Below are 20,964 nucleotides of genomic sequence, written 5' to 3' on the forward strand. Positions count from 1 at the left end.
GGTGGAGGCTCTCCCCCACCTCCCTTTGCAGTTCGTGACCTGCCATTGCCCGGCCCAGAGGCACTGAGATGGAAGGTTAACTACCTGGGGTCTGATCAGAAATCCCTAGGACAGCAGCTCCTCTGGGTTTGCCACACCACCTCGTCAATCAATCGGGCAGAATTCTGTGTCCCCAGAGCCTCAGTCTCAGGCCGGTCCTAGGCAGCGGCCAGGAAGGCAGCCTTGGATGCTGTAGCACTTGTCGTGGGCGGAAGCCCCTGTGGACTTATCCACTCTCCTCTAAGCCCAGAGGGCGCTGCACTGCTGTGCTCTCTCCCGGTGGTGGGTCTCCTATGAGACCAGCTCCCTTGGAACTTATGGTCCCTGAAAGGATCCCACAACACTTCTTGCAGGAGTAGAAGTGTTAAAGTCGGTGTCATAACAGTCTGGCTCATGTAATTACATGCGGCCTACTTAAATTCCTCCAGCCGTTTGAAGTGAAAAGCTATGTTCCCCTCCTAAAAATACTGCGTGCCGTGTTGCCCAACAGGGACGGCGCTGTGTCCCGGACTCAGGCTGCCTGTTTCACCAGCGCGTGATACGGCCCAGGCCCAGGTGCTGGAGTGGAGGCGGGGTTGGGGGTGGGGATACTGGGAGCATGTTTGAGGTGGTGCAGACATTTCTGTTATTCATATTATAAACTCCTTTTAAATTCCCATTATTCCTTTATCTGCCTCTCCTAGGCCTCTGGGGAAAATTTTCCCTTGTAACAGGAGGTTTTAATCTGCATGCAAGCATCCAAAGAAATTATTCAGGTGCTTTTTCTGGTCAAAAAAAGATATTTTATTCCCCCACCTCCCAAATGTTCTCCCTCTCCCCCAGAATATCCATTTCCCTCTTAAATCCATATGCTCTTTTATGTTCTGAAATTTAATTCTGACACTGAGTAAACACACAACTATAATTGGACAAGTATTGCTTTGATTTTTATTGTTTGGCTTGTCCCACTGAGATGTAGGAATAATGCCCATCCAGTCGCCACGCAGGAGAGCCAGGCACCCCCGTGCATTCGGGCAACCTTTATCCCAGTTTCAGTGGGATAAGTGCCCCTCCCTTCCGGCCACTCAGTGTCGTCAGCTCCTCCTGAGAGGTGGTCACATTTCAGAAACGTGTGAAGTGATTCCAGTGCCTCTGAGGCATCTGAGGAGACCTCGGGGCTGGCGGCAGGCTGCTGGCACGATGAGCATGCAGGCCCATCAGAGAAAAGAATAGGCGGCCCCATTACCGTGTGTCTTCTCCAAACCACAGAAATTAGGTCTAACTGCCCCCCAGGGCTAGGGAAACGGGGAGCCTCCCCAGTGTTTCCGTGACAGTCTCTGGCCATTTCCTGCGTGCCATTGGTTGCCAGGAGAGGTGAACAACGAGTCTGGTCTCCAACAGAATTGGTTAATTGGTTACAGTAAGACTGTCTTTTGTTATTAGAGGAAGGCTGTCATTATGACTTCCATTTCATCTTTCGGTTAGTCATGCCTTAGCTATGCCTTTTGGGTGGAAGGCTTATGATTATAATGAAATTTTTCAAATGTGACTCCTCATAGCTCACGCCTTGCCGATGTTCCGTGAGCCCCGCCAGCGGAGCACCAGGAAGCAGCTGGAGAAGGACAGACTGGACCCCCTGAAGTCGCACAAGCCCGAGCCTCCTGTGGCAGGCCCAGGTGACTGCTCTCGGTGTGGCCTGCAGAGGGGTGGGGGCAGCACCGGGGAGTGGCTGGAGAATGGGGACCATCCTTGGGGCCTGGATGCTTCTTTGTCTTCAGAGAGATTTTACTAAATAGGTGTTTTCAGACATTTTCTTGTTAGCATCAGAAGCTTTTGCTTAGTATAGGATGCGGAATTCCAGTGCATATAGCTGACCAGATGGCGCTGTAATGCAGAAGTGGAGAGGAAGCCCAGGCCCGTCAGCTTGGTCTCTAACTTGAGCCCTGGAGGTGACCTCGGTGGAACTCTGGGGCTCCTGGGAGCCCACTGCTAAAACCGTGGCTCTCAGCATTGGCTTAATATGCACCATTGGGCACTTTGACCAGAACCCAGGCTGGGTTAGGTTTCACACGAGGCAGAAAATGGCCATCATTTTAGTTCCGTGCTGGTAAAATGGAGCTGCCTATTGTCCTGGGAGATGAATAAAAGTCCTTAAAGGTTTTAACAAAGTCTGTACCGGAAGGAAGCAAGCAGCCTTGGCCACAGTACAGCACACGCCTTTACCAGAACACCACTTTCTGTTATCCCCGTGGAGTTTCCTTCTGTCCCAGCTCACAAGTCTACAGCTTTTGACTTGTTCATTCATCTGAACCTGAGTTGTGGACCCACATCTGTTTGACCTGCCCCTTCAGCATTGAACACATACCACATATCAATCTCATTTTTTAGGAAAGTTTTCTCTGCCAACATCCTAATAAAAGTTTCTAAATAGTAGGGCCTGGATTGACAAACATTTCTGACTAACTCAGCACCTTATCTCCTTATCTCCATCACTCGCCCTCCTCCCTACCTCACCTGCATGCTCTTTACACCAGCTGTCATTCCCAACTCCTGCTGCCCGAGATCTTCCAAGTTTCCCACTGGCCAGTTGCATTTCCAGAGATTGGAAGTTCTCGACAGTCTGACCCTGACCTCTTCTGAAGTTTCCCCAATTGGATTCATCTCTTCCTAAACGCCCCACAACCAACTCACTCTATCCTCCCTCTGAGTACTAGAATAATTACCGGGGCCATGTAAGTTCTTTGGCAGTTAATTATTTAGTCTCTTCATATCTTGGTTTATAAAATCAATCTTTTAGTGCTGTTTGGCTTTTCATTTTATTTTTTTTAATCTTCCTAAAAAGTCAATCTTCTTATGTTTTTGACTGTCAGGCATGTTGGGGACTTACAGGGAATAAACTCCTGCCTTACAAAGCTTGCTGTCTCCCAGAGCAGTGAGAGTGAACTGCTGAGTCAGTGCGCTCAGCTTGCTTGTTTTCTCCCCTACAAGGTCCTTGGGAGATGGGAAGCCCCAAGATATATTTGTTCAAAACTACAATATCATCTAACAAATACTGGTTACTTTTATTAATTGAATTTCAAATGATCATACCTGAGGAATTTTTTAAGGTATATACATGGCAAACTACTTGTAATTCTCCCGACATCCATATCATTATATAAGCAATGGAGACATAACAAAAATGTCTCTATTTACAAATGTGCTGGGGAAATTGAGGTTCAATGAGTTGCTACTTTGGTTGTGACCATCATAAATGAAAGCTGAAAGGATGATGTTCAAGTACTGCTGAGACCTGTGTGCTTCACACAAGTCTGAAGAACTTGAGCCCCTCGCTTGAGACCCTGATTCTGGGGGAGGGAGGGACAAAAATCAGGTCACGCCAGAGTTCCAGCCCGACTGCCATTCATTAACTGGGCACCTTGGAAGCCAGCGCCGAGGGCTTCTCAGCCTTGTCAGAAGTAGAGTGTGCACAGGGCAAACCGATAGGTTGTCATGCGTGTTATGTTCCTGACGTGGGTGTTTCCCTTTGAACAGGTCGTGGCGGCCGGGTGGGAACCCACGGCGGCACCCTGTCCTCATACATCGTGAAGAACATTGCTTTGGATAAGACTGATGACAGCAATCCCCGGGAGGCCATCCTGCGCCACGCCAAGGCCGCGGAGGACAACCCGTACTGGGTTTCTCCAGCCTATTCCAAGTAAGGGGACAGCCTTTCACGGGGAAAAGCCCTCACGCTTAATGCATTGGGAAGAACAGTGGCTGCTCTGAGGTTCTCATGTCTCCATTTCCTGTTTTATCCTGGAGTATAAAAACTAGGCCAGGCACCCATCGTTCTGAAATCCGGGCATCTGTGTATCTTAGGGCTCTAACATGGTGAATTGTTAACCAGGTCAGTTCCACCAGATTACAGCCTAGTGTAAGCCCATTAATTATGTGAAGTCCATTCCTCCTGTGATAAAAAAAAATTTATTGCCTGTGTGCATTATCTAAGTTGAGGAGGGTTGAAAGCAAACGAAGGGGAGGAGCTCTAGGTCTGTTATTAAGACTGTCTTTCACGTGCGGAGCGGCACCTGTGAGTAACACTTACACAGCAGCGGAGACCTGCCTGCTCAGGTTCCCTTACATGGCCCAGTAGGGGGAGCATGCAGTGGCCCTTAAAGCAATGAAACCAGCTACACTTACATGAAAGAAAGGCACTGCTGTAGAATTGGGGCTTTAGAATTTTTTATTTTAAACTTAACAAAGTTGCAAAAACAGTACAAAGTATTCAAGTATGCTCTTCACCCAACTTCCCCTAATGTGAACACCTTACATAACCAAAGTATAGTTAATTAGCACAATACAACTTAAGATTGGTACAATACTGTTAAGTAAGCTACGAACCCTACTTTATTTTCCCACTAATATCCCATCAAGGATCCCACTGCGTTTAGTTGTTACTTCTTAGTCTCCTCCAGTTACAGTTTCTCAGTCTGTCTAGTAGTCTCTCATGACCTTGACACTTTCAGTGAACGCCAGTCTGTTAGTTTGTACACTTTCTCTCAGTTTGTCCGCTATTTTCTCATGATTGGAATGAAACTGTGCATTTTTGGCAAAAACAAAACAAGGGGGATGTATCGTTCTCAGTGCATCGTATCAGGGCCTCATGTCACTGTGTCTTCTGGCGGGTGGTGCTAACTGTGACCGCTTGGTTGAGTGACGTGTCCCCCATGGTTCTCCACCATAAGGCTACTGTTACATTTTGAATTAATACATTTCTTGGGGGTGATATTTTAAGACGATGCAAATCCTGTCTCTTCTTAAACTTTGCTCTCTCTTTTATCATTCATCCATATGTTTGCCTGCAGCAGCGATTACTGTGGTGCTTGCCCATGGTAATTTTCTAGTTCCCTCTTTTCTTCTGCATTTAGTAATTGGATTCTACTGAAAGGAAGAATTGTCCCTTCCGCATTTACTCATTTTTTTCAAGTACTTTTTATATCAGTATGGACTTTAAGATACTTTATCCTATGGGTTAAAATCCAATATTACTAGTATTATTTAGTTTGTTGCGCACATTGTTCCAGCTTTAACCAATGAACTCTCCTTCAGAATGACTCCTGTCTTCCTACAACAAGTCCCTGTGTTTTTTGAGCACTTCTTCACTTTTGGCACCACAAGATGTTCCAGGCTCATCCTCGTCTTTCTTGCCACAGTCTTAGAATCAGCCACTTCTCCAAGGAGCCCTGCTTCCTTTGGTTGGAGAATGATGTTTTGAAACCAAAAGTTGGTGCTTGATATCTTCATTGCTACTGGAATGTCATTGCCTCTAGGTCTTCTCAGCTGACAAAGCTTGGAAACACATGTATGTACACTAACCTACACATACACACATATATGTTTCTGTGTATAGCTATTTGTATTGGTATTTTAAAACCATGAATATGAACCGATGCCTCTGATTTCAATTCCATACCTCAGGGTTCATTTAACCTTCCCCCTTTCCGTATTTATAACTTCTTCCTCCAGTAGTGAGAAACCCAGCTCCTTACCTACAGTGTACTTATTCATGTGTTCATGTCTGTGTACACATAACGTAGCTGCTGAGTTGCTAGCCCCTGTGAGAAGCAGCTTCCCTAACTAGCCTGCAGTATCTGTGTCCAGTTCCTTCTGTTTCAACCTTGCAGTATCCACTCAAGAAACTTTCCAGTTACTTAGTTTAGATCTTTTCTTCTCCATTCCTGTCTGTGTGGTTATGTTATTCATTTGGGAAACAGTTAATCACATTAGTTAGTGTTTTTATTCCTTTTTGGGATTTCCCGCACGTTCTGTTATTTTTTAGGGTGTGTACATAGGGTATGCGAAATATTACTTGATGCTAGGAGACAGAACTTTTTCCACATGAATAACTGTAAACCTACTTTTGAACCACTATGTACAAAAATGAGAAATTTATGTCCTCTTTTCCAATTTTATACCCATTTCTTTTTCTTCTCTAACTGCATTGACTAGTGCTGGCAAAACAATATTAAATAATATCAGTGATAGCACACATCCTTTTCTCACTTTGAACTTTAACAAGAGTAACTGTTAGGTTAAAACAAGTAATAGCCCTTTTTGTATGTGGGGAAAAAAGTAACTAGCAGCAAGTTTGTATTATTCAATTTTATGGTATTTCCCCCTAAAGCATAACTTCTGAAAACATACACATATAAGATGTTAAGGAAAAACCCATCTTTTTGTTTACTTATTTATTCCATAAGATTCATTGAACAGCTACAATGTGTAAGGTACTGTTCCGGGTTGTAGAGTAACAGCAATATTTATGGAGCTTATATTCCAGTAGAGAGAGCGAGAGACAATAAATAAACCCATAAGTGTTAGATGGTAGCAAATACGAAGAAGAACACCACATTAGTGCCGGGGACATGGAGTACCAAGGAGAGGGAAGGAGCAGGTAGGGCCATCAGGCGGAACCTCTGCTGAAGTTCTGACCTGAGTGAAATGAGGGGGTGAGCCTGCAAGGCCGCCAAGGGGAGGACATCCATGCTAAGGAGGCCCCGCACAGAGGCCAGCGGCAGCTCGTCTGCAGTGGAAGCTTTCATTGCATTCCTTTATTTTATCTCTTAGGAAGTGATCATAGGATTTTCTGCTTCGATCAGTGAATATGATGAATTCTATTACTGATTTCTTCCCATTGCAGCATCCTTGCGCCTTTGTATGATCCTCACAAGGGTGACGGCTTATTCTTTGTCAGGTGTTAGGCTGGCTGCGTAAGTTTTTATATCTGTTCCTTTCCTGTGTGTATTCTCGAGCTGTTTTGAATACCATTAGGTCTGTTTGGTAAGGATTGGATACAATCCACCTGTGAAAGTGTCCACGCCTGGTGCTTCTGTGGAGGCGAGGGTTAGTAGTAATTCCCTAATGTCTGTCTTTTCTGTCCCCTTAGGGTAAGTAGTCTATTTGGATTTCTCTCTTCTGAATCTGCTTGTCATGAACATTTTCTTAGAAAATCATTCATCCATATTTTCAACTTTCTTTATATAGAATTAGTTGAAGTGGAAATTGTCTTTGTTCATTGTTGACCATTACCTAATGGCATTTTCCTGCATGATAGGCGAGTTAGTTAGTTCACAATTGGATGATATGCTAGTTTACTAGTTGCTCTGGGAAGAAGGTTGAGCAGGTATTGTCATATCCTCACCTTACAAGTGAGGAGACTGAAGCTCAGAGATTGCAATTAACAGTGAATTACAACCAGAAATGGGCTTCATTCCTTCTGATCCCCAATCTGGTGAGCTTTTCAGGGGACTGTGATCTCTGCTCAGACACACTTTGCTGCTGCTGCATGTTGCTCCCTTCTCTTTCCTTCACCCAGTCTTGTCACCTGAGGTTTATTGCGTGCTAGCTGAGTTGATGGCACCGTGTGCGTGGCATGCCATGTGTTAGCCAGGACTGCAGCGGTTTTTCTCCTCACCTGCTCGAGTGTACGGTTTACTGCCAAGTGGCAGAGTGCTTGAAGGGAAGCGAATATTTAAAAGGATCCTCTCATAAAGGTCAGTGTAATTGAGAATGTGTGTCTGGTTGTTTTTCTTCCCTGCAATTGACTTCTGTCAGTGATGAAATGAAGATTTACTGCATCTCACTTTTTCACAGAAAAGCACGACTAGACCCTACACAGTCTACCTGCTTGTGCATGGCATACACTCACCTTCCTTCTGCAGTGATGCTCGCAGAGTCTTTGAACACTTGACATTTGTTGACGGCGTATTTGAGCCTCCTTTCTGGCCCTGGCAGGGTGACAGTGTGGGAGTTTAGAGACACAGCAGGTCACAGAGGACTCTTGGTCAGTCACACATGGCAGATTTGATTACGGTTTCTTGTTGAAAGCTGCTGCTGGAGGGAGAGGGAAGGAACTGGCTGGGGAGTGGGCAGGTATAGACCAGGCCTGCGATTCGCTTACCTCACATAGGGCTGTGTGCGGGAGCCTGGCCCCGCCAGCCCTGACAGCCTGACAGCTCTGTCAGCGTGGCCCTTCCTGCCAGAGGAGCCGCCTTCATAGCCGTTCCAGTCCCTTTCATGTTCACCGAGCATGTTTGCTCTGACACAGGATCCGCGGATATGTGGATATCAAATACCATTCCCCCCACAAGGGATGCATTCGAAGTCAGTATTGAAAGAAGCCACTCTCTGAGTGCATGAAGCTTTATTTGTGTCAGCACGAGACATATCCCCGTAGGGAAGCATAACTTTTTCCTGAGTTATACTTCGGCGACCCATCATCACGGACCACGTCCTGTGTGGAGCCAGCGTTTCTCCAAGAGGATTTGTGGACCGTTGGTGTCGGAGTCGAGGGTGGGCGTGGAGAGGTTGAAATGCAGATTTTTAGATCCCGCCCCAACCAGCTCAGTCTGTACACTGGGGCTCGGGATTTGCATCCTACGAACTTCCCCAGGTGATTATTCTGCCCACGAAAGTGCGGTAATAATACAAAAGTAGCCATTTAGAGCAGACCACAGATGACTTGCCCTTAAAAAAATTCAAACGCCCATAATAGATTATTTTGGTTATAGAGATTCATACTGAAGACATAGTGCATAACAAAAGTATTTCCCTCGGGGTTTAAAACAATAGCAAGCGCCTATGTTATATTTAATATAGAAATTATTTTATTGAATATATTTTAAATACAACTTTAAAAAAATATACCTATTATATGGAGGAACATGTGATAACCAAAGCAAGGTAAATAATAATAATGACATTTCATATACTTCACCATATCAGGCTTGTTTAGAAAGGTTACATATCATTCATTGAATCCTCACAGCAGTCCTATGAGGTAAGCGACGTTATTGCCCCTTTTTACAGATGAGGACATTGAGACTTATCACCTGATCAAAGCCACACAGGTTGCAGGTGGCAGACCTGGAATTTGAACACAGTGGTCTGGCTTCTAAGTCAAACTTCTGCTTTTGACACTGCACTGCACGGCCTCTCATCACAAAGCAACCGAGAATACTTATGTGAAGAGTGAGTAATAGTGAAGCTGAAAAGGTTATTGTTGAGCCATCGTGGCCTAAGAAGCAGAAGTGCTGGGCTGTTCCTGCTAAGTTACTTACCTTTGTCAAGACCATTTCCCATCCAGGAAGTGAGAGCGTAGGGCTACAGTCCTGCCAGCTTTCATACGTGTTTCTGAATGGAAATTGTGGCGCTCACAGTTATATGCTTTCTAATGTGAGCTTAGAGAGGGCACTGAGAGACCTGGCGGTCTCAGGTCTGTGTGCTCTTCAAGGATTTAATCATTCTAACTTGTTTACCTACCCTGTGGTCAGGTGGCTAACAGTGACTTTAGAGAGTTCTTTTGTTTTTCTTTCTCCTCCCTCTCTTTTCCCCCCCACGCCCACCCCTTTTTGTTTCCAATTTCCTCAGGTTTCATATAAGTCCCTTTCTCCATCCTCATCCAGTCGTTGACTCTCATACAGATCGTTGTGAGTTAGTATGTCCTATTTAATGAGTCTGAGATGTGTTTATCTATTTTCCAAAATGTTAGTGTTCATTTCCTGAAGAAAACAGGACTTTTTTTTACCTAGAAACATCTTGTTACTTCTCATTCTATGTGTCCCTCATATGTTTTTTTTTTAAGAGCTATCTTTGATTAGCTCTTCACCAGAAAGAAGGGCCCATTTCAAGTGGAATCTTTTGGTCAAAGTCTTATTGAGTCTTAATAATTCTGTAATTGTGAGGATCGGGTCAGAGTGCATCTGGACTGTGTTCATTCTAACAGGGTTAACAAGTGTGTCCGATTGTCAAGTCATGGCTGTAATTGGCTTTGGCTTTGAGGTTTTCCTTTATAATAAACAATGGGCCCTGAGCCAAAAAAGCTTGTGGTTTGTGCTCACATACTGATGACTAGATGTTACAAGGGATTTCCCCTCATACCCATTTTATCGCCCTGGAGCTCAGGTTAGCTTTTTTGGATGAATCATATCAGAAGAAAGTCCCTAATTAAAAAGAGTCTGACCCGGGGACCTTTCATTGCAGCTGAAAACATTTGCGGCTTCGCTGTGGCCTGAGCTCTGGAGGAGGCATGATGGGGCCCCGTCAGAGCTCAGCCCCAGAGAAGGGCAGCCCTGCTCACACTGTGGTCCCTCGCACAAACAGGCACCCCCAGCGCCCTTCTGGCAGATGGCAGGGAAATCTTACTCATTCCCCACTGTTCTACACGAAACTCCTTTGGGGGCGGCACTGCAGGTGGGTCAGGTTCTCCAGGGCTTCAGTCCCTTTTCGGTAGCACACAGTGTCCCAGAACCTGGCTTCCTACAGACCACGTTGAGAATTCAGTTTTTAAGGTGTTCCAAGGGGAAGTTAATTAGCACAAAGTATCTGATAATTTATAAAGTTGAGAGAGGCATTTGCTTAAGCTTTTATATTTGCATATGAAATAATAACTTAGCAAATGCAGAGTTTACTGAAGCTAAAACAAAGTAAGCAGCCCTCCTCTGGTTAATTTATTTAATGGTTAGCATCTATAACTATGCTGATATCTAATCTGCTTTTCTTTTCTTGGTAACCCAAGTAAGCAAGTTGACATATATAGTCAAGTGAAAAAAGTTTACTATTCAGAGTGAGTTAAACTGGAAAACACAAGTTTCCCATCAATCTTCTGTATGTGTAAGTTTCCGATGAACACTTATTGCAGGTTTTTTTTTTTTTTAAATATATTTTATTGATTTTTTACAGAGAGAAAGGGAGAGAGATAGAGAGTTAGAAACATCGATGAGAGAGAAACATCGATCAGCTGCCTCCTGCACATCTCCCACTGGGGATGTGCCCGCAACCCAGGTACATGCCCTTGACTGGAATCGAACCTGGGACCTTTCAGTCCGCAGTCCGATGCTCTATCCACTGAGCCAAACCGGTTTCGGCTTATTGCAGGTTTTATTACATAAGCCAATAATAAAATGGTCTGGATGAAGCTGATTTCAATAAAGTGGGTACATAACTGGTTGTCAGGAACCCGGTGAGCACCTACAGGGATTATACCGCTGCCATTGCCTAGTGAAATGTTCCTCCTCTTTTCTTTTTCTTCACTTTGATCTCATAGGCTTTTGTTTTGGGAGCTGAGATAAACCTGCCATGAGGCTGTAAGTTTGAGTTGATGACTTCCTGTCTCTTGAGAAAGGAAGCATAGAATTTGGAGGAACTGATGCAATAGAAGGCAGGGAATGGGTCGGTAATGGAAATGCTGTCTTGAAGTAGTGGGATACATTTCCCGTATGTTTTCTTTTAGCAGTTTTATAGTTTTTGCTCTGAGGTTCAGCTCTTTGATCCATTCTGAGTTAATTTTTGTATTTGGTGTAAGGTAAGGGCCCAGTTTCTTCCTTCATTGCATGTGGATATGCGGTTTTACAAGCACCATGTATTGAAAGCAGCCTAGTTCTCACACTCGATTTTCCCTACTTGGCCAACAGAACGAGAGAACAGGTGGTAAACTGCATTGCTGGGAAATTTGGACACTGGTTTATGCCTTGATTTTGGCAATTTGGGGGAGGGGAGCATGGATATCTGAAGGCTAAGTGTCATGATTTGATATCGCACACACATAAAATGGCCATTTTTCTGACAATATTGTTATTAGTTCAAAAGTGGGATTTAAAATAAATTTGGTGGAGTGTCACAAAGAGGACCATCCCACCTTCCAAACAGCTTGACATCCCCTAAGTTAAAGTACCCATAGAGGAAATGGGAGTAGAAAGTGTGTGGTCTGGAAGTAGAGAGTGACAGTATCAATGACCATGATGTAAAAATTTACTCCGTGAATTTTGCTGAGTTCAGTGCTGGGGGGGAAAAAGGTATCTCCTCTGAAAAACAAATCTAGTCCTTTTGTCTTGGTTGCTAGGCAATTCAGTGCCAAGTTTTATACTCCCTTACATATCCTTTAATTCCTTGGTTCTTGACCTTCACCTCATTTGGTTTGTCTTGATTTTCCTTATAAGTCAGTTTTATTGAGGTATAATTTACATACACAAAAAGCACTCATTTCCTGTCCTGACAAATGTGTACGTCTGCATAATCAGCACGTCGATGAAGATGATAGCCAGTTCACACCCCCAGACCAGCATGTTCCCTGAGCCTCTGCGTCATTCCGCCACCTCTGCCCCTGCTTAAAGCTGTGCCCTTCTGTGTCCACCCCGTCTGCTGGACATGCTTTCAGAAATAGGTGGAATAGAAAAGAGTAACTAGTTAAAGGAAATAACCTTTTAAGCTTTAGGTTTTCTTTCTGTGATCTGTTGTTCATTTTTCTTTTTATATGCATAAAGGCAGCATTACCACTTCTTAGTACTTAAGTCTCATTACAGCTAAAATCGATGAGCATTGCCAGATATCTTTAGAAGACCATCTTCTTTTTATCTTCCTCTTAGATTAAATATCGAATGCAAAGGATTTTTATTTTTATTTATTTTTTTAAATTAAATCTTTATTCAGATTATTACAGTTGTTCCTCTTTTTCCCTCCTATAGCTCCCCTCCACCCGGTTCCCACCCCACCCTCTGCCCTTACCTCCCCTCCCCCCCAACTGTCCTCATCCATAGGTGTACGATTTTTGTCCAGTCTCTTCCTGCACCCCCCACACCCCTTCCCGCCCCCGAGAATAGTCAGTCCACTCCCTGTCTATGCCCTGATTCTATTATATTCACCAGTTTATTCTGTTCATCAGATTATTTATTCACTTGATTTTTAGATTCACTTGTTGATAGATGTGTCTTTGTTGTTCATAATTTGTATCTTTACCTTTTTCTTCTTCTTCCTCTTCTTAAAAGATACCTTTCAGCATTTCATATAATACTGGTTTGGTGGTGATGAACTCCTTTAGCTTTTTCTTATCTGTGAAGCTCTTTATCTGACCTTCAATTCTGAATGATAGCTTTGCTGGGTAAAGTAATCTTGGTTGTAGGTTCTTGGCATTCATCACTTTGAATATTTCTTGCCACTCCATTCTGGCCTGCATAGTTTCTGTTGAGAAATCAGCTGACAGTCGTATGGGTATTCCCTTGTAGGTAACTGAGTTTCTTTCTCTTGCTGCTTTTAAGATTCTCTCTTTGTCTTTTGCTCTTGGCATTTTAATTATGATGTGTCTTGGTGTGGTCCTCTTTGGATTCCTTTTGTTTGGGGTTCTCTGCGCTTCCTGGACTTGTAAGTCTATTTCTTTCACCAGGTAGGGAAAGTTTTCTGTCATTATTTCTTCAAATAGGTTTTCAATATCTTGCTATCTCTCTTCTTCTGGCACCCCCATAATTGGGATGTTGGTACACTTGGAATTGTCCCAGAGGCTCCTTACACTATCTTCATACTTTGGATTCTTTTTTTCTTTTTGTTTTTCCAGTTGGGTGTTTTTTGCTTCTTCGTATTTCAAATCTTTGACTTGATTCTTGCGATCCTCCAGTCTGTTGTTGGAACTCTGTATAATATTCTTTATTTCAGTCAGTGTATGCTTAATTTCTAGTTGGTCCTTTTTCATATCCTCGAGGGTCTCACTAGATTTCTTAAGGGCCTCACTAAATTTATCGGCAGTTTCTAGAAAATTCTTGAAAAACCTTATAAGTGTGGTTTTGAACTCTATATCCAGTAGTTTGCTTTCCTCCATTTCTGTCATTTGTGACCTGTTTCTTTGTCTCCGCATTTTTTATGCTTCCCTGTGTTGATAGAGTGGCTTTGTGTGCTAGGTGTCCTATAGGGCCCAGTGGCTCAGCCTCCCCAATTACCTGAGGTGGACACTCTTGGTGCACCCCTTTGTAGGCTTTGTGCACAGTCTTGTTGTAGTTAAGCCTTGATTGTTGTAGGTATCACTGGGAGGAATTGACCTCCAGGCCAATTGGCTGTGAGAATCAGCTGTGTCTACAGTGGGAGAACTTCTGTGCTGGAGATATCCCTCTGGGGCAAGACTTGCTTCAGTAGGGCTTTGGTGCTCACTGAGTCTGCCCCCTGAGTGTGTCCCTTTTGGATCTGAGGAGTTGTAATCTGGATGGTCCCACTCTGACCACTGGGTACATTGGCTCTTGGATCTCTAAGGAGGTGCTAATTTAGCCTCTGCCTGAGGCTACCCAGCAGGAGCTATGGAGAGATCTGCAGATTCCTCTTCTTTGTTTGGGGTTTGGAGGTGCCTAGATGAGGTCCAGCTCTGGAGCAATGCAAGCTGGTGTGGGGCCTTGGGCCTTCTTTTGGAATCTGGGTCTCTCGACCCAGCTGCAATTTGTTAGGTAATTTTCAGATTGCAAAGGGCCAGGCCATTCATATGCAAAAGCCTCTGGGCACAGCTTGGGTGGGGCGGGGCCTCAGGGAATCAACAGGGCGGAGCAAACAGCTATGGCTGATCCTCAATCTTACTCTAAGAGGCCCTGAGCCTCAGTGTCCTGGTAATTGCTGCAAGCACCTCTGAGAGAAAGCCGCCTTCAAGTTCTGCCTGCTTCCAGATAGTCCAATTTCTCCCTGTATGAGTCTGGGTCCCCAGAGACTCGCCCAGAACTGGAGTTCAGAGCAGTCCGGAGCTTGAGACTCCCTCCGTATTGGAAAAGACAACCGAGTCCTCAGTTGCCAGCCCTTTCCATGTGTGCCTCTGCACCTCTGCACTTTACTTCCGCACCTCCTCTGAGTCTCAGCGTGCTTTTCTCTTTCCTTCTAGTTGTAGAATTTCCACTCAGCCAGCCTTCCTGTGGTTCTGGATGATGTCCGTTTTGTCTTTTGTTGTATTTTTGAAGTGGTTGTGCGAGGCAGCAATTTCCGGTGTTTACCTATGCCGCCATCTTGGTTTCTCCTCACAAAGGATTTTTAAAACCAGACAGATTTATTCCTCTACGGTTTGTTCATACCTGTGCAGTTACTGTCTTTGCCAGGAGATGGAGTATGTAATGAGCACCAACTGCATGTTAGAAAGCCCGGGGCCTGCTTTCTAGTAGTTCGGCATCTCCCAACCTATGAAAACCTGCAGCTGCTTTTGGAACCGTTAGAGTGTGGCTGTTGCTGATGCTATAACAGTGTCTGGGAGTTACAACAGAACTTTAATCAACTGGACTGCATATGGGGACAGCTTGGGCTCTCTAGGTACATGTGTGACCTAATTGGAGAGACAGGATTGTGACCAATGTACGCATGCGGAAATGTACGTGGCTCGCATCAGAACAACACCAGCATGAACATATATGCTGTGTACTTCTTCCCCAGGATAATAAACAGCAAGACGTAATATAAGGTCTTAACCCTGCTCCACTTGCCAAATAAAAGGAGTTGTTGTTGTTGATATGATATTGACCATTCTGCAGTTACCTCATATAATGAACTGAAGTCTAAATGAAGATTTAAGCTAAAATATATAATCTTCAGATATAATGCTTTCATGTTTCCTTAAACTTTGATAGAGCTGTTTTTAAAAGTAAGTCAGCAGTAGCTGACCCAAAGGGGCACAAATTGCAACCACTTGACTTTTTAAAAAAATTATTTTCGATGTAAAAAGGAGTGTCATTGGATCAGGTACGGTTGCAAAGCACAGAAGGCCCTCATGCAAAGATTGCTAGTCCTATAGCAGCGATTCTCTACGATGTTCCCCCAAATGCGTGACCTTTCCATGCATTGATCAGAGTGCTGGAGGGAATGTCTTTTTGTTTGTTCTGCTTGTGCTGGCAGTGCTCAAATTACTCTATATGTTATCTACTATTTTAAACTCATTAGATGAAATAACTATTAACTCAAATTCTTCCATTCATGAGTATTGCTATCAACATGTGTTTGGACTACTTAAGTCTAGGGACAGCCCACAAAGCTATAAATAAAGAGCGTGTAGATTCTTGCTCAGTGACTATAATCTGTCCTCCCAAACGATTCCAATTAGCCTGAGTTTAAGTGGAGGGTGGTTATGGGTATGTGAGGATCCACTGAACTTGATTTGTTTGTTTTATTCAAGGAAAGGGCAGCTTCCACAGTCAACCACAGAAAAAACCCTTTAAAAGACTCTGGCTCTTTTCTTGAACATTATTAAATTTTCATTATTCCTTTCTTTGCCAGAAGTGTAACGATTGATATTTAATAATTGAAGTGTAATTGATTTCCCAAATGTGCCTCCACTAGATGAAAAGTAGAGTCTAATCTAATAAGCACTTGCCGACTATCTTTTTCCTCTTCTCTTTAACTTTCTTTTAGGACTCAGCCCAAAGCCATGTTTGCACAAGTTGAATCTGATGATGAGGAAGCAAAGAATGAGCCAGAATGGAAAAAACGTAAAATCTGAAGAATCTCGTATGAGAGCTGTTTGCATGAGGGGGAGCATATTGGACAGGTTTTTTTTTTAATGCAATGAAAAATACATTTTTTTGAACAGATATTGTCCTTTGCCTTATTGAACTATTTAAAAGATAGGTAGCTACCCTTCCCTAAAATTATGTTTATATTTTCTTATCTACAACTATTAAAACTGTATCATAAGCAAATCAGAAACAGATTCTTAGCCTATTACCAAGCACTTTAGGTATTTGGAAACTTTATTCAACAACCATTGGTCTTGTGCAGATTCTCATAACCTGGGGGAAGGGAATGTACATTGGGATGTACATCTTGAGCAATCCCAGCAACGGAGTATGGAAACAGACATCAAAAAGTTTGCTACTTCTGTGTAATATCACAACAGTTGTTTACATAACTGTAAATAATTAGACTGAGCTCAGACTAAAGCACTGCCGCATGAGGAAAGAACGTGTATCTGATGACCTTTCTATGGCAGAGTACAGTGGTTAGGTGTTAGGAAGCAGGCTTTGAAGTCAGACCCATGTGAGTTCAAGTCCTGCCTCTGCTCCTGCTGTCTGGGTCACCACAGAGGAGCTGTTAGATTCCTCTCTTCTGGCCTCTGATGATAAGTGTACTGCCCTCATAAGTTTGTTAAAAGGATTAGATGAGACTCCTTGTAGAGTGTTTAGTGTAGTACCTGGCACACAGTAAATCTACACTCAATATTTGGTGTTTTAAAATAGAGTCAAGGATATCTATGTTGCCTGATTTTGATCAGTATTAAATTGGGTGTAGAAATGCTTTGTAAATGTAAGAGCTATGTAAGGAGAAGACATTAAGAATCATTCTGCAAGATCCTTGTGCTATAGTGACTAGAAAACAAAAACAAAAGTTGGCAGTTTGTCCAAAGTAATAATGAGTCAATAGAATACAATCCTGTGGACTGCTTTCCCACAGACATGGGGTAGTTTTGCATGTCAGAGAGTTCCTGCTGGACAGTTCCAATGTTTCCGGTGTTTCGGGGCTCTTCCTTCCGCCTTCCTGATCTCATTTGTCTAGTGCAGGGGTCCTCAAACTTTTTAAACAGGGGACCAGTTCACTGTCCCTCAGACCGTTGGAGGGCCAGACTACAGTTTAAAAAAAAAACTGTGAACAAATTCCTATGCACACTGCATATATCTTATTTTGAAGTAAAAAAACAAAACGGGAACAAATACAATACTTGTATTTGCATGTGGCCTGCGGGCCGTAGTTTGAGGACCCCTGGTCTAGTGAATTAAATGATCACAAAAGTGAGGGATGATCCAAAGCATATGTCAGAAAGCTCCTGGTTCTATAGGCTTCACATAACATCCCTTCCCAAAATATTTTTTAATGCCCTGTGACACAGCTTTCTTACCTTGGCAGTTCTGGGTAGTATTAGCATCCTTCCATAGATTAAGTCGTAAAAACCATCATTCTCATCTACTCTTCTGTCCTCTTCCTTGTGAGCTCCAGTTAACCCTTCCCCCATCCCTTGTTACTTAGCTTATAGGTTATAAGAGGAAGAACAAACATTTGCTGAGTACCTACCTACTAGCTGATGACTGCTATTCTACGGTCTTTACCTGCATTAGCTCACTTCATCCTTACAAAACCCTCCTGAGTGGGTACAATTGTTAAACCCACTTTACAGACGAGAATAAAGAGGCTCACAAAAGCAAATAATCTGTCTGAGATCACATTAGGAAACGCTGTATGAAGACATCCAAGATCCCTAAACATCAGTAATTAACTGCTCCAAGTTTCCTATTCTTGTGTAAGTACCTTCATCCAAAATCAATTACAGACCAATATTTTATTCCAGCTGTTTAGGATTTGTAAATTTATTGCTTCTTGGATAAAATTTACTGAAAACATTTCATATTTTACCCCGGCTCAACATAAACATTGCAGCATATGGAAGTATTCGTCTTGTACAGCCAGGAGTGCAGAGGAGGGTTGGAGGGAGGAGTAAAACTTGATCATAGTGGTCTTGGCGGAGTCTGCTATGACATAAGGGGAGAGAAAAGCAAATTCTTCACTAAGATGATTGTCTCATCGTTACCCACAACACAAGTGGCCCTTTTCATGCTTGACATGATCTATCTCACTTGAGAGAGATTTAGAAAAAATTATTTTTTTCCACACAAGATTGGCAAAATACCCGTAGGTATTTCATTTTCGATTTTGGTGAGCGAGGACCTTAGAACCAGGGCTGGGCAAGCAGTGTTGCTCATTTGACTCGTAGTTGCATCTCTCGAGGCCCTCACACGCCTCACACTCCTCAGGCTTCATTACCTTACCTCACACAACCTCGTAGTTCCCGTCTTGGTCAACTACATTTCTCTTGGCTCAAATAAGGAACCTGAAAGTCATAATAATGACCCTTTCCTTCCCCACTCCCCCTCATTTAATCATTTGCCAGTTTCTATTCATGCTGTCTTCTGAATTTCTTATATTTGACCTTCATTTCTTTCCCTGCTGCTCTGCTAGAATTTGGACCCCTTTCATCCCTCCCAGGAGCCTCCCTCCAACTGATCTTCCTGTTTCTCATTTGGTCCTCATCGAATGTATCAGAGTTACCTTTCTGAAACCCACACCTATCACATTAATTGCTCTGCTTAGCAGTGGTTCTCAACCTTCTGGCCCTTTATATACAGTTCCTCATGTTGTGACCCAACCATGAAATTATTTTCGTTGCTGCTTCATAACTATAATGTTGCTACTGTTATGAATTGTAATGTAAATATCTGATATGCAGGATGGTCTTAGGTGACCCCTGTGAAAGGGTCGTTCGACCGCCAAAGGGGTCGCGACCCACAGTTTGAGAACCGCTGGCTTAGAGTCTTCCAGAGGCTCTGTGTCAGTAATTTGCTTTTCTTTTTTCTTTTTTTTTTTTTTTTTGCATGGCACTTAGGGCATTCAAGATTTGGTCTCTCCCTGTCTTTCCTCTCTTGCTTTCACTCCTGCCCTCCTGCCGGTCTTGCACATGCTTCCTAGGTCCAGCCACGTTGAACCAGACAGTACCATGTTCTTTGGCACCTGAATGCCTTTGCACATGTTGTCCCTTCTTCCTTCCTTGTCTGCCTATTTTTTTAAATTACAGGGGTCAGTTCCCCTTCCATGACCCACCCTGGAAGACAGTTGCCCTCCTCTGCCCTCACAGTTGCTTACGTATGTACCTCTCCATGTCGCCTTCTTTTGTGTCGCATTATAAGTGTACATACGTGCATGCTTGTGGGACATAGTTGTAAAAACTAAAGTGCATTGGGTTCTATGAATATTCAGTGAATTTGTTTAATGAATGATGGGAACCAGAGTGTATTCACATGTGTAGTCCTAGACCCCTGGCCCTGTGAGAGGGGTTTAAAAGGTGCTCATTAAGTATTTGGCAGAGGAGAGCAGAGGAACAGAGGAGGGGGAGGAAAGGATAAAGAGCATCAGGTATGGAAGTATTCCTGCCTCGTATGTGGGCAGGAGGATCACTAGTACTGAAGGTTGGTCTATACCCAGGCCGCTTTGCCTTTCTCTGTTGGGATTTAGTCACATCACTGTTGTGATGGCTCAGGGAAGAAACAGGATTGTAGACAGTTGTGTGTGTTTCTGACATGGTACCATAGGACCTAAGCCACCATGACATCTTCAGGCACTCACCTCCTGTCCCAAGTCACCAAAGATCCGAGCTCTCTCTAATGTGGGAGGTTCTTAACCTCAGAGGTTGTCTCTGAAGCCCCCAAAGTATGCAGCATACTTTGCTTATGCTCATGTACACATACATTTTCTGTAGAGAGGATCCATAGCATTCGTTAACATTTTGGGGTACTGGGTATTGTTAGCAGGCCTAGCATCTCCCAAGAAGATTGTATAGAATTGGGCCATTCGGACTTGAAAACCAAGGCAAAACTCTCTCTCTCTCTCTCTCTCTCTCTCTCTCTCTCTCTCTCTCTCTCTTTCTCTCTCTCTCTCTCTCTCTCTCTCTCACACACACACACACACACACACACACACACACACAAACAGAACAAGCTATGGAAACCTCTGACACACTGGTTTCCATTTCATCTTAGGCAGTTAATCTTATTGTTTTGTAGTCAGACCTTAATATTTATCCTTTGAAAGGTTAATAGCTTTCTGTTCCATCAAAAAGCAGAGGTTGGCTTCATGATTCCATGTAGGCAGCATCCTAAGATGGGCCCTTGTTTAGGTAATCTAAGAGCAAAATGAGACGTGCTGATTAGAGAAAAGCTTTTCAGAATCAATACGACCATATCAGGCAAGTGTAGCCCTTTAGTGTTAATAACCACTGAGTTAGGTGTGGTAGGAGAGAGGGAAGGCAACCAGCTGCCTGCTCAGATGCTTAGATGTACACGCACAGCTGGTCAGTAGCCCTTGAGAGGTGGTAAGCTTCACTCATTTATCAGTCTTCTTGTACATGAGGAGATCAGGAAATGGAGCATTGTTAACAGACACCTTTTGAAAAGTGTCTGTAGTGGGGTGTGCCACAAATCACCATGACCAGTATTCTCATTTTTCCTTGATATCCTCACCAGAAAACTGAGAGTAGACCAGGCCAGGAGCAAAGTGCCCAAATATAAGAGATTGTGTGTGTGTGTGTGTGTGTGTGTGTGTGTGTAGAGGTATGTAGGTGGAGAAGGAGCTTTGAGGGCAAAG

At 43.6% G+C, this 20,964-nt stretch overlaps 1 protein-coding gene across 3 annotated transcripts in view; it reads left to right on the forward strand.

Moving 5' to 3' along the window:
* WDR70 (WD repeat domain 70) overlaps positions 1-16,370 on the forward strand; it is a 203,020-nt gene extending 186,650 nt beyond the window's left edge. For 2 of the 3 annotated variants that reach the window (XR_004967437.1, XR_004967436.1), the window contains exons 14-17: positions 1,578-1,694; positions 3,553-3,715; positions 5,110-5,362; positions 16,192-16,370. Coding sequence is in view for 1 of the 3 variants with exons in the window: in XM_036308389.1 (XP_036164282.1) it covers positions 1,578-1,694; positions 3,553-3,715; positions 16,192-16,279 (368 nt within the window). In the remaining 2 variants the exon portion in view is untranslated. The remainder of the gene's footprint in view (positions 1-1,577; positions 1,695-3,552; positions 3,716-5,109; positions 5,363-16,191) is intronic. The other variant, XM_036308389.1, reaches the window with a different exon arrangement.
* The last annotated feature ends 4,594 nt before the right edge of the window (positions 16,371-20,964 follow it).

This window comes from Myotis myotis, unplaced genomic scaffold, assembly GCF_014108235.1.
Source record: "Myotis myotis isolate mMyoMyo1 unplaced genomic scaffold, mMyoMyo1.p scaffold_m19_p_5, whole genome shotgun sequence".
Taxonomy (NCBI): domain Eukaryota; kingdom Metazoa; phylum Chordata; class Mammalia; order Chiroptera; family Vespertilionidae; genus Myotis; species Myotis myotis.